Consider the following 16255-nt stretch of genomic DNA (forward strand, 5'->3'; position numbering starts at 1 on the left):
CATACTAAACGCGATATTTTAAGTCATAATATATCAACAACGAGACTATTATTTTGCTTGATTTTAAGTATGCTATGATCTTCTAGCATAAGAATTAGTATAGTATAACTTATATATTCAAAAACTGATTATTTACCAGTATTACCAAAAATACGCTCCGATCGAGCGATGTAGATATATATATCCATTATATCATACCGTATAATATTTCTAGAGCACATAAAAATATCTAGTAGGATATATTTAATACTAGGGTAGCATAAGATCATATAATCAGCCTTAAGCGTTGAAATTTGAAGTGGTGAAATATTCCATTTAGTATGGTGTTTTAGGGTGACCCGCTCAACCGTGTGACCCGGTCAGCCGTGAATTACGTTAACTAACCTCCTGTGTTTAAACCTAGGGGTCCATTCCGGAGCAAAGACGCGGTTATCATGGTACTGGCGGCGATATAATAGCCAAAATTGGCCAGCAATACAAGTTCACTCAGTGGAGATAAACTTGTTCCAGCTAGGGGACCTGGGGACAAGGAGGGTCTGGTCCGTATCTGCGGGGTTGTTGCTTATTCTACTTCGGCTGGCTAGGGACCGAGCCGACCAGGCAACTGCTATCTAATCTAAGCGCCGCGTTATTTTGAAGCTAGTTAGCTCCCTAGAGCCTAGCTAAGATGGCCCAATCGCAAGCTTGGCCCAAGCCCAGACACCGATTTCAGGTTAATTTGTCGAGCTCTACACGTCGGGTTTTTCTTTTGTCGATATTCCTGATGCTCCAGCTCTAATTATCCCGTTATTTGGGAGTGTATTCGCTGCTGAATCTCCTAGCACTGGTATCTGGCCCAAGAGAACGAGCTAGCGTGTTGCCCCTCGGGCGCGGCCCCGACCTCTTCTGCTGCACACTCTTTCATCTGCTACCTGAAAAAGAGAATTCAAACGATCGTTGTTTACAAGCATTCTGCTAGCAGAAGTTAGTCAGCATGGTTATTCCTGCGTTTCTCTCACACTGCTCACCTTCTCCATTCTGGTGCATAGAGGCCAGCCCCCACGCCATTACGAGAAGATCGACGTTCTGTGTTGATGCCTTGAGATGGTATTGAATTGCGCCGGGACGGCGGGGGCATCCGAAAGATGCGTAGAAGTGAACGTAAAACGGACACAGGGAAAGAAGCCTGGAGGGAAAAGCCTGTGGCAAAGACGCCGAAAGGGGCAAGTCAGCTCGCTGATCAGCGAAGGGATTCTCGATATTTGGTTTTCCATCCCTCATCAAACTCGTACGTGCCATACCATGTGCTGATTTCGGTTTCCTTCTCTTCGGGAAAAGAAGGGCGCTTAGATGAACGGCCTTATCAGCCATTGCATCAAGCTCCTCATGAACTATTGGCGACAGCGGGAGATCATGTGTAACGGCGAACCAATGGCACTAAATTTTCAGACTTTTTGATCCCTCCCCCGCTCCCAACGATGATATTCACTAGAACTCATCAATGATCTTTCATTGGCCACCATTTCCTCGTTTCGCTCAAAAAAATCTGGGGAAGAGAGCGGATTAGGCCCCGTGCAAAACCCCATGGGGTGGTTATATGAGTCCAGTCTGACTCCCTCTGCTTTGCCTCATCACCAAAGGCTCCCAACATGAAAGATTCTGTCGCAAAGGTCGAGGCCATTTCCCATCCAGCCTCAAACATGTCCAACAATGAGGTTGGAGAAGTCCATGACGCACGGCCCAAGGTGCATTTCAGCATGCTCAGTTCTCTCGGTGTCCAGTTCTCTATCACAGGCGCTCCACTCACATTGGGCACTGAGAGTGTGAGATGTACAGGATGATCGTGAACGGGTGAGAAGCAGGTGGTATTGGCTATCTGCTGCTGTCTTCTGCTATCAGAGAGAGAGAGAAAAGAGGAAGGAAGAGAGAGCGTGGGAAGTGAGAGAAGAGGTACAGAGTCAGGTGACTGTGGTGACTAAGTGAGTACCTGATGTATGTACATTCAGGCACATATCTCTCCTTGACAATCGGAGTCGGAGGCTCGCCTGCATATTTTTGGGGATTCATTGTGGTTGGAATGTTCCAACTAGTTTGTGGCCTTGTGATCTCTGAGCTCGCATCGGCCATTCCACACTCGTCCGGTTACTACTTACCCACAAATATAGACTATCCATTCTGTTGTGATATGTCGTATCGTAACGGAATCAATTCCTAACCTCACGGAATTACCAGCTTTGATTGGAAATCAATCTGGAGGTCGCATGTGTATGATGATGATGATGAATTCATTTGCCCGATGTAGCTTGCTCTAAATATATGCTGCTATGCGGGAGTGCTGTCAGGCCTGCCGACAGCTTGAAGGTGGTCGCCAGCCCACTGAACGATTGTTTCCCTGGCTTGCAACGCAAGCCCCTGATTGGTCGCCCGGGAATGTATGCAAACATGACAAAATAGACAAAATAAACAAAAGAAATCCAAAAAGAACGTCGCTTCCCCTCTACCCACTCTCCTTTCCACAATCAGACTTCATTCTCTGATCTACGTCGTCCTCCACCGCCTTCATCTGCGCAGCCCTCTGGGCCGTCGGCTGCCGCTCCTGCGCTCGCTTGCATCAAGGGAGTACAGTGGACCTGGCACTGCACTCCTAACGGGCACCATCCTTCTCCTTCCGTCACACTGTCCTGAGGGGTCATCCTTTTTCGTCGCCTTGTTCCGTGCCGAGAGCCAATGGGTCGACTGCTTGAAACTGGTTTAAGAGACCTGTCCGGACCATGAATTCGGCCACAATTATGCGAGCCTCTGGCCGCGTCAGGAGCTCGTCGCGTCGCAGAGCAACTCCGCGGTCGGACAGAGCGTTTCTCATCCAGTTGCGCTCATCTTGGAGTAGCGGGCATTCAAGCAAGATATGATCGACGGTCTGGTTCCCCAGATTGCAACCACATCTCGCTGACTCGCGCCGATTGATGCGAGTCAAGTAGGCAGCAAAGCCGTTTCTTTTACGAGGCGGTTCATATGGATCGCAATTGGTGGTAGGTGTAGTTCTGTGTTCAGTGCCTCTGCTGCCGTAGTTCTGAAAGCTCCGCTGATCAGGCATGCTGCCCGCTTCTGGATGGCCACGAACGGTTGACTGATCATTCGTGCCTTCATCTTGCTGATCATCATTGGGTGGTACCAGGCCGATACTCCGAAGAGCATCTGTGGGATGACTACCGCTTGGTAGATCCTGCGCATAGCTGAAAGAGAGGCCCCCCATGTCGAGCCAGCCAAGCTTCGTAGCGCCTGGAGGGACACGCTTGCCTTCGAAACTGCCTTTTCGCGGTGATGCTGAAACTCCAAGCCGGGATCAAGCCAGTAGCCCAGGTAGCGTTCCGCCGTCCTTGTCGCAGGTACTGTGTGCCCCTGCAGTGACAGTGGTGTGTACCGAGGCTCGACTTCTTTCGTATTTACGAAATGCACGAGCGCGTACTTCTTCGTGTCGAATACTGAGGCATGCTTTCTGGCCCACTGTTCGGCCTTCCCGCAAGCGGTTTTGAGCTTCCTGATGGTCTCTCGCTCGCTATCTCCTTTGGTCATAAAGCAGACATCATCCACCCAGCCGTTACTGGTCACTCCGCTTCCGCATTTCTCAATCAGGTCTGCATTGTAAATCAGATAGAGAATGGGCGAAATCGGCGACCCTTGTGGAATTCCCGTTGGTGTTGGTATTGGACCAGAAGTGCCTTCTGGCATGCGGATCTTTGTGCTTCGATTTGACAGGAAAGCCTTTACCCAAGGGACGAGTTGCCCTAGGCGTCTTTTCTTGAGATTGTGGAGCAGACGTTCGTGAGAGACATTGTCATACGCCCCCGACACATCCAGCATTAACAGGGAGACCACCGGTTTGCCTTTCCCCCAGGCTATTTTGATTTGGTCAATCATGTTGTGGATAGCATGGTCCGTTGAGATGCCTCGTCGACCCCCGAGATGGGTCTTTGGGAGATACCCTCGGTTTCCACGGCATAGCTGATTCGTCGTGCGACCACTGCTTCGAGAAACTTTCCGAGAGTATTTAGAAGCGCCACCGGTCGGTAGGACTTTGCCAGTTGGTAGTCACTCTTGCCTTGCTTTCGTAGGACCACCGTGATTGATTGTTGGAAGTGTGTTGGGTTGTAGCCAGTGCGTATGCAAGCATTGAACAGCTGTTCGAGCAATTGCAGTACCACTGGCACCTCGATCAATTTGTGCCAGAGGGAGTTCGGGATCCCATCAGCTCCTGGCACTTTTCCTGCCTTTGCTGTTCTCACAGCTTCCTGTATCTCTTGTGTCGTAATTGGTGGGAATTCAATCGGCTCTAGGTATCGAAATAAGGCAGTGTCCGTGAGGTCCGCAGGTGGCGGCTGTGGGAAAAAGGCCGTCCGGAAAGCCTCCGCTTTCTGGTCGACTGTCTCGGCAAGTTCGTCTTGTAACGGCAAGTTCGTCTTGTATCAAAGGGTCCTGAACTTTTAGTGAGGGTGTGAGGCCTCTCTCGTAGGCTCCGTTACGATTTCTGGCCCATTTGGCGAGGCGCCACATTCCCTGAGGTCCATCTTCGATTACCTGCTGGACTCGGCGTCGATGTGCCCGGGAGAGTGCCCTCTTAACCAGACGTGTCTTTTTGTTGCGTGCCTTGGAGTATAGCATCCAGTCGTAGGGGTCCTTTGTCCTCGTGTGAATACGTCGTAGTCGCCGAACTTCTTTGACGGCGGCCCCGCACTCTTCGTCAAAGTCGGGGTTCGACCATATCGATGGGTTTGCCCACGGGGTTGAAAAGTCAATTGCGCATTGTACGACGCCTAGTAGCTTCTGACATTGCTCCTCGATCTGTCGGTGGCCTACCATGGGTAGATCTCTTTCTTGTATGCCTTCTTCGACCTTTCGGATAAGTTTGCCGTCATCAGTCGCTTTCCAATTTCTCCTTCTCTGCTGCGTTAATATCGGCGTCTCGATATCAAGCGTGGTTCTAATAGGAAAATGATCTGATGAGTGCTCAATGTCATCCGCCCGCCCACAGCGGATTATTCTGCCGCTGAGGCTGGGACTGATGAAGGTAAGGTCAATCACTGATGATTGGTCGTTTCTCGTCCAGGTCGCTTTCCCTTCCTCGGTGATCAGCTCGAGCTCCTGCTCGTCTGTGATTTGCAGCAGTTGTTCAGCTTCGTCGTCGATCTTAGTTCCTGGCCATCCCCAAGCTGGGTGGTGAGCGTTCATGTCTCCTACTACTATATGCTCGGCCATAGGAAGCCTTGCCAGCTTGTCTCTCAGCTGGGTTAGGGTGCTGCTCCCCGGCCTGTTATACACATTGTGTACGAATAGGTCCGTCCAGTCCCTGTTCCGGTTGGCTCTTCTGAGCTTCAGTAGCTGATAATCCTGTGATACAAGTTGGCACGACCAGGTGCCTGGGTCAACCTTCCTCGAGACGAATAGGCATACCCCTGCTTGGGTAGAATTTGAATCACGGTCGCGAGGGCCCTGCTCCTGGCGGGTCTGCATCGCTGGATACAACAGCTGGAATTTTGCGGTCGCCGGCTGGTGGGTTGTGTGTTGTTGTTCATTCCGCCAGGGCTCTTGGACAGCAATGACGTCCGCCTCTAAGACAGCTTTATCCCTGAGAAAAGTGGCCATCATCGACCATGATTTGTGTGCGTTGTATTGGAGTAGCTCGAACGATTTCATTCGTGGTTTCGTTCGTCATCGCTGCGCTCGCTGGCTTCGTGCCATATGTCGTCATTTGGGTCTTCAACTGTGGGCGCGTCTGTCGTGACCACCGGCGGAGACGATCCGACTGGGACCGTATTTGTCTGGCTATATCTTAGTGTGATGAGTTTTCGGTATCCTGGGCTAGTTGGGTCTAGATCCTGGAGACTGGGCTCGTGAGTGTTGGTGTCGTTGATTGTGGTGACATCGTTGGTGAACTGGGTAAGCTCTTGCTCAAACCTCTCGTCTTGCTGGGTGCTGTCCTGAGGGGGGCCGGGTTGAGGAAGGTGGATATCGAGCCAGTTGCTATCATCAGGCTGTTCATCCATCGTGTCCTCTGGTGCGCCCACGCGGCGCTTTTTGGATGTGGTGTGTTCTTGGATGGCCTTTTGAGAGGCGGCTTGGGATCTTGTCGACATCCGATTCACTATGGAGAGTGTGTTGTCTGGAGGCGGCGGTGCCTGATTTCGGGGCCTGGTTCTTGAGCCATTTGGTCGACCTGGCCCTCTTTTGGGCTTCGCAGATTGGCCGGGCTCACCATTTAGTGCCCCCGTAATGAGTGGTTCCATTTCCAAGTCGATAGTGACTGGCTGGGAATACTGTGGTGCTTCCTTTTCCTGTCGTCTTTCTGGCGCGTGCACTGACTCTCCCAGCTCATTTCTTTCAGGAAGGCCAGACCTGAGCAGGTGCGTCGTCGTGCTGCCTTTACTCGCGGCATTCCGGTAGTGTAGTGGCACTCGGTGATATGTAGGGGAATCAATCAGAGCCTGTTTGGCCTCAGCCATGGCTGCGCTCTTCACCGCGCAATTTTGACTAGTTGGGCGGTGTTCTCCACCACAATTGGCACATTTAACTGGTATCGTCTGTCCCTTTGTCGATGGACACTCCCAGGTCGGGTGCCCATCGGCACAGTGACCACATTTGAAATCGTTGGAACAGTGTGACTGGATATGCCCCGGTTTTTGGCACTTCCTGCATAGCTTTGTCCTCCCTTCTCTACAGAAGCGAACAGCGTGGTGGATTTGTTTTCCCCACACAATGCCGGTGATGATCGCACGGTTGGCCACGATTGGGCTGGTGAACTCGATCAGGATTGAGCCCTCTGCTCGTGCACCCGGCCGTGTCAGCCAGCCGAGAAACTGGATCCTGGCAGCATCGCCCCAGTCGTTCTGTGCAAGTAGCTCACACGCAACGTTGGCCATTGTCTCCGGAGTAAGCTTCATCGATCTCACTGGGATGTTGTACGCTACCACTCCCCACGACGGTTCCTGGGCGATGGAGCCTGGCCCGAATGCCCTCAACCACTCAGTGTGCTTACGGAGGAGCTCCGCGCCCGCAGCACTGTTAGCCACCATAGCTACATCTCCTGATGGCAGCTTGCGAGCTGCCACGAAGCTTGCCCCACCAGCCAGGGCTGTAGAGCTCTTCTGTCGGGCAACCGTCGCTCTTTGTCGTTCTGCTCGTTCCACGAGCTCCTTCGGCGATAGCGTTCGAATTTGTTCGCGATTCGGTCCAACCTTCACGATGACCTCCCGATCCTCACGAAGTTCAATTTCCGGTACTCCTGGAGATGAGGTGCCGTTGCTCCGGGGGTTGGGGGCCGTAGCCGTGGCCAAGCCGCGCTGCCAGTCTCTGGCTCAGAAGCTGCGCCACGCTGCCGCAGAATCGGCAGGGAGTGAGGACAAAGATCTCGATAGAGTGCTTGTTGAAGCTTCAATGGTTGTCATTCGCTGGTTCAAGCGTTCGGTGTCGGCGTTGATCTTGGTCAACGTTTCAAGCACCTTGGCCATCCCCATGGCGTCGCCCCTTTGGGCGTTGAGCGCGTACTGGCGGACAGCCCGGATATATCCTGTGACGTATCGGTCCTCGGTGCCATTGTTCTCAATGTGGTTCAGCACCTGGCGGGCCCCTTCTGCGATGTCGTCCATCGATCTGGGTGGGTCACGGGGTACCATGGTTTTCGGTGGTCCTCTCCTGTCAGGGGGCAATTTCTGTACATTCGCACCAGTCGCAACCATCGCTACCATCTCGCCTACAAAATAGGTATCATACGATAGCGCGTGAAGTTACGACAATGATGAACTAATTCTCAAGGCCCTGAGACCTCTGATTGGCGAGATATTTCAAGAAAACGTTTTTGCCTCAGTAACTCACAAGCAAAATAGTCAGTCAATTAGGTCGCATGTGTATATAAACCCTCAAGTTTTCTGTCCAGAAGAAATAAGCAATTTTCCTTTGAATTACAACACATTCGGATGACCGAGCGCGCTGACTTTTCATCCACAGGACCTGTGCAGTGGGTTATCACTCTTGCTCCTGTCCGCTACAGCCATGCCTTGGGGTATATCATGGGTTGGCTCTTGAACGGCGCTTGGCTCTGCATCACCTGCGCTTCATGTCTCTACCCAGCCCAGCTCACGTTTTCGTTGGTCCAAGCGAATTACCCTGAGTATGTACCTGCTTCGTACCATATTTATCTGTTATTTATGATTTACGCACTCATTTATGTGGTCCTCAATCTGCCTGTTGTTTTTAAATCTCTGGAATATTTGTTGACGGCGTCGCTCTTCTTATTTAATGGGTCTGCACTATATTTTCTTATTACCTTGTTGATATGCGCAAAGCCCAAACAAACCGCAGATATGGTTTTTGTCGATTTTGTGAACGAGACTGGTTGGAGCTCGAATGGATGGGTCTTCTTTATCGGATTCTTGCCAGCACTCGCGGTTCAAGGCCTCTTTGATTCTGCCACTCACCTCACAGACGAATTGGAGAACCCCACCAAGCAAGTGCCCATCGTCCTTCTCTCATCCCCGACCATCAGCATTCTGGTTGGGATCCCGATAATCCTTGCGTATCAGTTCTGCAATATCGATCCTTACAGTATGCTTGAGCCTGTGGGCGGAGAACCGCTGGTTCAACTCCTGCTCAATGCCACCTCATCGCTGGTCCTCACCAACATCGGCATTTCTCTTGTCATTGTCTGCTTTGCTATTGCCGGCACCTCGGCACTGGTCAGTTGGTCCAGACACTACTGGTCCTTCTCGCGAGAAGGGGCCTGCCCTTCTCATCAACTATGAGCAAGCTGTCATCTCGCGATAGCATCCCATTGAATGCCCTAGTTTGGAATACCTTCTTGGCTCTGGCCTTGGGCACAATCAGCATCGGTTCTACGACCGCAATGAATGCCTTGTTCGGCGCATCAGGACTATGCAGCTCCACATCGCTTATTGTTGCAATGGGCCTGACCCTCTGGAATGGGCGCAGCTGCCTGAATAATGACTGATGGCTCAATCTAGGCCGCTGGGGCACACCTCTGTTTGTCGTCGCTCTATTGTGGACCTCTTTTTGTCGCGTGACCATAAGTATGCCTCTTTACCTGCACGTGCACCCAGAAACGAACTGGACCTCGGTAGTGTTCATAGGTTTCATCGCTGTGTCTGGTCTTCATTGGGTGATGTTTTATTCCAGGACAGAGCCTCTAAGTGCTGATAATACCTCTATTGATGCTACTGTCAAAGTATGATTCGGCGGTGGTTGAACCTGTCGCTTTGAATTTGGTGAATCATTAGGCTGGGGTTATGTACTGTGTCTGGTTACAATTTGAGAAATCCAGTGTCTGGAATGTCTTTATCACTATGTCTCAATTCTTGGTTTTCTTTTCTGGTAGCCGTGACTCGGAGATGATCAGAATCAAATAGATACCTAAGTGTCGGTGAGACCCCGAGCCTTTGAGTGATTTGGAGAAAGTTTAAAATTTCTTGGGAAACAATGGGGGCCTTCATATATACTCCAAAAGGACTAGTTGGTTTCTGATACCATGATTTCTCGCAGAGAGCGTCCACGAATTATTTGTAAATTTTACGGTCGAGTTCCCTATCTAAACTGGCCTTGTGCACTATTAAAACAGCAGACACTCATGAGCGTTCATAAGGATAACTCTAAATGGTTGAAATTCAGCAGTAAATATCTTCACTTGCGATGATAATATCTTGCACTATCAAGTTGACTTTTTGAAAGCTGCCTCATAAAAGGCTCTTGATGCCTCCAGAACAGCGGCGATATGCCTTTCCTCATGCATGATATTTGAACATAAGAATCCCCGATGTCCAACATAAATTTTGTGGCTCAGCAAGAAGAAATAAAAGGCATCTCTGAGTTTCTCCGAATCTGGTCCCAGAAAGTGAAGACCTACCAAGCTGCCAAACCCTCTGACAACGGCGGTAGTAGATCGTGAGGCGTTGAAATCTTGTCCAAACCTTCTCTTAGTCGCTCCCCAAGCATATTGGCCTTCTCAATATTTTCTCGAGAAAGAAGCTTCATAGCTGCCAGGCCAGCAGCCATGGTAAACTTGTTATTGTGCCACGTTCCCGAGTGATGCAAACTATTTGCTGCACGCGAGTCCAGAGTATTCATGATCTGTCGACGGCCACCATACGCGCCAAAGGGCATTCCTCCACCGTAGAACTTCCTGTCAATCGGAGAGACTGATAGTTAGTTAAACGAATTGATTAGTCACAAGTCAAGACCACAATAATGAGATCAGGGTAGTGGACTCGGGAGGGGGCTGGATTGGGCAGAATTGTAGGCTCTGTGTTTGTGATATAGGAGAGTGGTGGAGATGGCGTGGAGGACACCAATTCTTCCATATAATTTATGCGATGTTTGACAGTCTCATCAATCCAGCTATATATAGCTATTCGGGCCCACTGAATGATCCTCATTCTTTCGGTGGTAGATAGTCTGTCGGTCTTAATTGCGTTATTGCGTAGCCGGTAAGAAAAGAAGCGTTCCTCAAGCCTAATCGCCAAGAGCTCAATCGATATACTTTCACAGTTTTTGCAAATCTCGAAGGCAGGACTCATAGAGTATGATATTCCCGCCCTAGAGGTGTCCGAGAGGTCGCAGTCCGACGACGATGACGAAATTTATTTTCGACGACTTGATGTGTATGCGGATAATTCTCAACAATCCCATAAACATGGCCGCGGCGGTAAAGTATTTTCGGCCCTGCAAGGCTAAAGCACAAATGCGATCTGCGTCCACGTCGAGACAGGCAAGCGTCCGCGATGAACCACGACTGGGGAGCCGGTGGAGTCGCTTCAGGAAAGCTTAGGATGCGCGCGAAGTCTCCGTGTCGCATGTACAGCCGTGGGCAAAATGCGCTCTGGCGATCGGTAACGCAGGAATTTCACATAAGGGATTGACGTTTCCAAATCGTTTCAGCGAAGCATCTAAGTTTTTCCTCGGAGATAACTAAGTCTCTTCGCTGGGAGTTAACGGAAGTTCGGTTGAGGATTTTTTCGAGTGGAAGCGCAAGTTGGGTTGTTGGAAAGCTTGCTTCATTCACGTAACTCTCACCCGTCACTGATGTCTCATTGTTGGCTCGGGATAGCTTCACGGATGTAATGATGCGTGCCGCAGAGAAGTGTGATCGAGTGCGAGTATTAAGGCCTCGGGTGTCTCTTTCCCATTGTTGAAACACAACCTCTGCTTTATCCCGTGGAATACTGATAGTAAGCGCAAGCTGAACAGTCGAAGATTCGCTCTCCAGCCATCCTCGTGCGTCGAGAGTTAGGTGTCCCACTGACTCTGCTAAGCCCACCTCAACAATAAATGTCAAAGGCGGATCTGTATCCGGAGTTGTCGGGCTAAAACAGGAATCGGCTTCATTTGTCCAGTTATCGAAGTTAACGATCACGGACCCAGATGGCTCAATTTCTTTGCCCATATTTATCGCATCCATCTCCTGTAGAAACAAGCGTTCGAATGTGCGAATTGCAATCTCATGTATGCGACCGGGCATCACTTTAGCCACCAAAGTCCCTGTTTTAATATCAAAAGAGAATCTGCAAAACTTGCTCACTTGACTTTGTTCATGGCTTAAGGCAGAGGCTTGCGGTAGTGGGACAGAGGAAAAGCAGAGGTATTGTTCGCGGGTTTCGTCTTTAAGTAGCTCTCTGTGCCGGCGATTCAGTTCGTTTAACAGGTTCTCCTCGCTCGTAAATTGTTGTTGGAGCTTGACCTGCTTCGCGAGTTTTGTAAGCGGGTGCTGAGACTCAGATTCAGTTGAGGAAAATCCAGATGACGAGAGCTCTGAAGGCAAAAACAGAGACGCAGACGCGCTCGAGCTTGAAGGATAAAAGGAATCCATGGTGAGTGGAAGGTTAGATGGGGTTGGGTGAAGGCAGGAATGTGAAAGAGGTATGCACGACTCGCACAGATGATGAGGCTCGAGTACGGCAGCCGATAGTGAGGTAGGGGCCAAAAGTCGAATTTGGCAGGCAGAAAACGGGCGGTAGGATTAATATAGTAATCTCGACACCTAAGGTACGTAATTTTCTGCCAGAATCTATGGATAGGGAATTTTGACATTGCCAATTAGGTTTCGTAGAGAAGGTGACGTTGGTTTTATGGATCATATGACCATATAAAAAAAGCTCTCCAAGTGCCCATAATCTGTTTACGTGCCAGAATTTGACCAATTTCGATGATTTTAGGTGCTCAAAATGGCCTAGATATGCATTTGAAAGCTACTTTAACTAACCAGACTCTGTTGTTCCACCACGAGGGGCCATACTGCGCGTACGCCGCGGTGAGGTGGCCCCTGATAGTGCCGAGAGTGCTGCCACTGGAGTACACCTAGCTCTATCTTTCCTGACACCACCACGTCGCCGCGGGCGCCCACGTTGCCGGGCACCTGAAGCCTCTCTTCGCTGCGTTATGTCCTCCTGCGGTATCTCCTTCGATGTCTCCTGCTGGTGTGCTTTCTCTAGCTGAACAATTTTCTCACTAGCAATTCTAAGTCTCTCAGCGAGGATCTCCTCCTGTGACGCGGTACGCGACTGGAAGCTTAGCCCTGGGGTCTCTGGATTGCTCCAGTTACTGACCAAGCTTGCCTCACGGAGAGGCTCTGACTCGGACTCAGGCTTGATGACCACGTCCTTATCTATCTCTTCTTCACGTATGATGATAAGGTAGATCTGGCGTGCTTGGCTACCGAAAGTAAACTGCGAAGCGAGCTCTGCCGCGCACCGTGCATGGTTTTCAGTAGCGGATAACCACTGTGGTTCCTTCTTTGGTTTTTGGCCCTTTAGCCCAGTCGCGAGCTGGTATCGGTCGATGTGTGGTATCGGATTATAGGCTCCAAGCTCCGGACTAAGCGCAGGAAGAAGGTCTCTTGTAATAAAGTCTTGGAAGTTAAAGACACGGTGGGGAGAGATCCACTGGGAGACGTCAGCTACAGTGTAGCGTCTATTAGCAAGCGCGCCTTGAAAGAATCAAGTAATAGAGTCATACTTACTGAGTTCGTCCATCGTCCAAGTTTTTCGATCTGATGATGGCTTTCGCCAGAGACAGAAGTGGATAATTGTCGGAATTCTCTGCTGCTGTGGTGCTAGCATCTGCGCTGGTCTGCTCTTCTGCATATGGAGCTTGCGATGCCTCCCTGCTACCCTACCCGTTATTCGCTGGCTGACTAGGCTGTATGGCTCAGGAAGGAGGTGTTCGTTTGGTATGAGCTGACCAGGTCGTCTCGGTGGTGCTCCTGAGTAGACGGAAGACGAGGAGGATGGTGAGTCATCGTATGTGTCTGTTAAATCAACGAGATCGGGTGTGTCGCTTGGGTAATAGTGAGAGGCCATGCTTTGTAGATGTAGTAGCCTAGGAGATGCAGAGGGCGCAGAGTAGGTGCAGAAAGCCTAGGACGCCCTCTACACCCTGTCTCCCACTAAAGTTGAAAAAACTAATGATTGATAGTCATTAAGGTCCTACCAAATATAGGTATTGATCTCCATTGATCCCCATTAATCTCCACCACGGTGCGGGCCCGCAGCCCGCACCCTTAATCCTGCGCCCAGTTAGGGGGCATAGTTGGCTTCTCGCATAGTGAGAGGACGGGAAAGAGGCCCCCTTCGGTATGATCGACAGCGAGCTCCCGTAACCGAAGGTAGGTATTGACATATGGGTGGGTGCCATGGTCTCTCGCTGGTGGTTTTTCAGGGTCAAAGCCCATGCCCAGTAGCTGAGTACGGCACCAGTGTATAGTCTCTGTAGGTAGATATACGTCAGTATCCCAACTCCCCACGTCAGTCTTGATAGCATCAAGCTTTGTAGGGTCAATATGATGCCTATAATCCTTAATATCCTCCTCGTCACGCCCTGGGTAATAGTAGTTCAACCATGGCTTGCCTGGAACGCTATAGGGGCGACCCTTCTGCTTCCTGATCCGATGGGAGTTCCATGTGAGCACGAACTCCGCACATGTATCCTTAATTGAAGGCATGTAAACAGCAAGAAGTGCAACTTTGTCGATCTTAGACGCCTCGTAGTAGCCTCGCTCTTGAAGCCAACTAAAAAGCTCACGCCATACGAAGTTCGTAGAGCTTGTAAGCTGTCCCCACCAGGACTCGATGCGCTGGTTTTGGGTGCTGCGACCGTACCAAAAGCAGTCGGTAAACTGTAGTTCTGGGTGGCCATCAACAGCTTCAGCGCCAGCTTTTCTTAATGCATAGTGGGCGTCTGCGATCAGCATGGTCTCTGTACCATAGTCAGAGCGGATCGCGCGCGGTTGGAAACCAGTGGTCGATATTGTATTCAGATACTGGTGGAGGACACTGAATCCGGTCCGCGTGCTGATGCCCACGTAAAACCAGGTAACATAGCGCGAATACCCATCAACCGCAGCATATATCTCGATCCCGAAGAGCTCTAACTTCATATAGCCATCAATATGCCATACAAAATTCGGCCCAGGGCATCGGTATGCACCGCGAGACCGCTGTAGACCGGTCGAGCGACGTAGGAGGGCGTCAGGCCGTAGAGAGCACCATACATCGAAGATTCGGTCTCGGGCGAAGACATGACCATGACGGCGTAGATGGGCCCAGAGGTGACCTTTTCCATATCCTTCAACAAGGCCAATGGCCTGTTGGTCCACTAATATCTCGAGTATCTCGTCCTCCTGCTGCTCCTGATCATCCTGGTCGTCAATGCGAAGACGTATACCAAGTAGGCTACGAATTCGCCTGAGTGTGTCGGTAGAGATAGGTGTTTCATCGAGCGAAAGTACCTGAAGAATCTCTTTCGAAGAGAGATTACCCTCACAGATAAGGGTCTCAACACGCATTTGTAAGGCTCTGTTATTGGTGATACCATTTGGTGCTCGCTGTTGGATGCCCCAGGCCCGCGTGCGACGTTTGAATGTCCTCGGTGACATTTTGAGACCGTAGTATTCGTGTAAAATGTCTAAAATATTGCTTATAGGTATCTTCTGTGCCAGAAGCATGGTAATTTGGTCTTTGTATGGCTCCACGTCGAGCCGTGGGCGACCAAATGGCATATCAGGTCTCTATAGGTGGTCAGCGTAGTCAAAAAAAAGAGTATTCAGGTCATTTGGGGCATACAAAATGGAGCAAAATTGGTCAAAAATTAGTAAAGAAACCAGAATTCAGTCCCATGGAGATTTATTTTGATGTATTTTGAAATCCAGGTTTGGATCCAAGCCGAATAGACTTAGTATGACTAAAAACCCCCTACCATATGACCCACAAACCAGCGGTATCTCTCTTCCGAAACCTGGTTGGTGGATGCTGGCTTGAGCGGTCAGGCCGGCGGGGTCTAGGGCGGTGAGCCGAATGATTGGTCCTCGACTTTTGACCCCTACCTCACTGTCGGCTGCCGTAGCTCGAGAGTGGGGGTCATTATGTCATCATCGGCCTGGAGTCGGGAATTGATAGGGACGGCACAGCTTTTGTTCGGGACAGGGAATTGATAGGGACAGCACAGCTTTTGTTCGGGACAGGGAATTGTTACGGACACTACAGGATTTACTAACGTGGATCCCGGCGGGTCCGTCATCCCTGCCGGTCCGTCATCTCACCTCAAATTTTCTGCTCCTACCCAGCCACCTATTCTTGAACGCATACCATGCCCCCAAAACGCAGTCAAAAAGCTCAAAAATAAATTGAGCAGGAAGGCAGGATCATGTTTGCTAGTAACGCTATTCAAAATGGCAGAAATACCACGATAGCTGCTGCTGCTCGCTCTTTTGATGTCCCCCGCACAACTCTTGCTGATCGGATAAAGGGCATTCCTAATCTATATGAAGCAAGAGGTACAGGCCATAAATTCGCGCAACAGGAAGAGGAATCAATTTAGGATTGGTTAATCTCTGTGGATCAGAGAGGCGCAGCGCTTACAATCGCGATGTTGAGAGATATGGCCAATTTACTGCTTAAACACCGCGGAGATAATGCCCTCCAGACCGTTGGCAAAAATTGGCCAACACAATATATCAAACGACATCCTGAGCTTACTACTCGATTCTCTCGCAAATATGACTACAAACGCGCCCTAATGGAAGACCCAAATACTATTATGGAGTGGTTTAAGCTTATCGAAAAAACGATAGCTCAATATGGTATCACTTCAGATAATATCTACAACTTTGACGAATCGGGGTTTGCGATGGGAATTAGTGCGACGACGAAGGTTATTACGCAGTCATTTTACACCGGTCGGAGGGGCGTTTTACAAGCTGGAAATCGTGAATGGGTGACTGTTA

The 16255-nt window shown here is 50.2% G+C and overlaps 7 protein-coding genes across 7 annotated transcripts; 2 read left to right on the forward strand and 5 right to left on the reverse strand.

The window, feature by feature from the left end:
- Positions 1-1679: 1679 nt before the first annotated feature.
- On the forward strand, positions 1680-1962 carry N7532_002926 (uncharacterized protein; the record flags this gene model as incomplete). Its single annotated transcript, XM_056615420.1, has 2 exons — positions 1680-1802; positions 1879-1962. 2 exons carry the CDS (start codon positions 1680-1682, stop codon positions 1960-1962), a joined length of 207 nt encoding a protein of 68 aa, XP_056478392.1.
- A 1973-nt stretch (positions 1963-3935) lies between these two features.
- N7532_002927 (exonuclease/endonuclease/phosphatase family protein) lies at positions 3936-5619 on the reverse strand (the record flags this gene model as incomplete). The annotated part of the gene is made up of 2 exons (XM_056615421.1): positions 3936-4436; positions 4459-5619. Coding segments are annotated over 2 exons (1662 nt in total), but the record flags the coding sequence as incomplete, so codon positions are not given.
- A 47-nt stretch (positions 5620-5666) lies between these two features.
- On the reverse strand, positions 5667-7709 carry N7532_002928 (zinc knuckle domain protein; the record flags this gene model as incomplete). Its single annotated transcript, XM_056615422.1, has 2 exons — positions 5667-7323; positions 7345-7709. The coding sequence occupies 2 exons, from the start codon at positions 7707-7709 to the stop codon at positions 5667-5669; spliced, it is 2022 nt and encodes a 673-aa protein (XP_056478394.1).
- Positions 7710-8333: 624 nt separating this feature from the next.
- N7532_002929 (uncharacterized protein) lies at positions 8334-8771 on the forward strand (the record flags this gene model as incomplete). The annotated part of the gene is made up of 1 exon (XM_056615423.1): positions 8334-8771. The coding sequence occupies one exon, from the start codon at positions 8334-8336 to the stop codon at positions 8769-8771; it is 438 nt and encodes a 145-aa protein (XP_056478395.1).
- A 2111-nt stretch (positions 8772-10882) lies between these two features.
- On the reverse strand, positions 10883-11845 carry N7532_002930 (uncharacterized protein; the record flags this gene model as incomplete). Its single annotated transcript, XM_056615424.1, has 1 exon — positions 10883-11845. The coding sequence occupies one exon, from the start codon at positions 11843-11845 to the stop codon at positions 10883-10885; it is 963 nt and encodes a 320-aa protein (XP_056478396.1).
- Positions 11846-12233: 388 nt separating this feature from the next.
- On the reverse strand, positions 12234-13007 carry N7532_002931 (uncharacterized protein; the record flags this gene model as incomplete). Its single annotated transcript, XM_056615425.1, has 2 exons — positions 12234-12870; positions 12991-13007. The coding sequence occupies 2 exons, from the start codon at positions 13005-13007 to the stop codon at positions 12234-12236; spliced, it is 654 nt and encodes a 217-aa protein (XP_056478397.1).
- A 527-nt stretch (positions 13008-13534) lies between these two features.
- Positions 13535-14908, reverse strand: N7532_002932 (uncharacterized protein; the record flags this gene model as incomplete). Its single annotated transcript, XM_056615426.1, has 1 exon — positions 13535-14908. The coding sequence occupies one exon, from the start codon at positions 14906-14908 to the stop codon at positions 13535-13537; it is 1374 nt and encodes a 457-aa protein (XP_056478398.1).
- Between the last annotated feature and the right edge of the window lie 1347 nt (positions 14909-16255).

This window comes from Penicillium argentinense, assembly GCF_028826775.1.
Source record: "Penicillium argentinense strain IBT 30761 chromosome Unknown utg000003l_segment0_segment0, whole genome shotgun sequence".
Lineage (NCBI taxonomy): Eukaryota > Fungi > Ascomycota > Eurotiomycetes > Eurotiales > Aspergillaceae > Penicillium > Penicillium argentinense.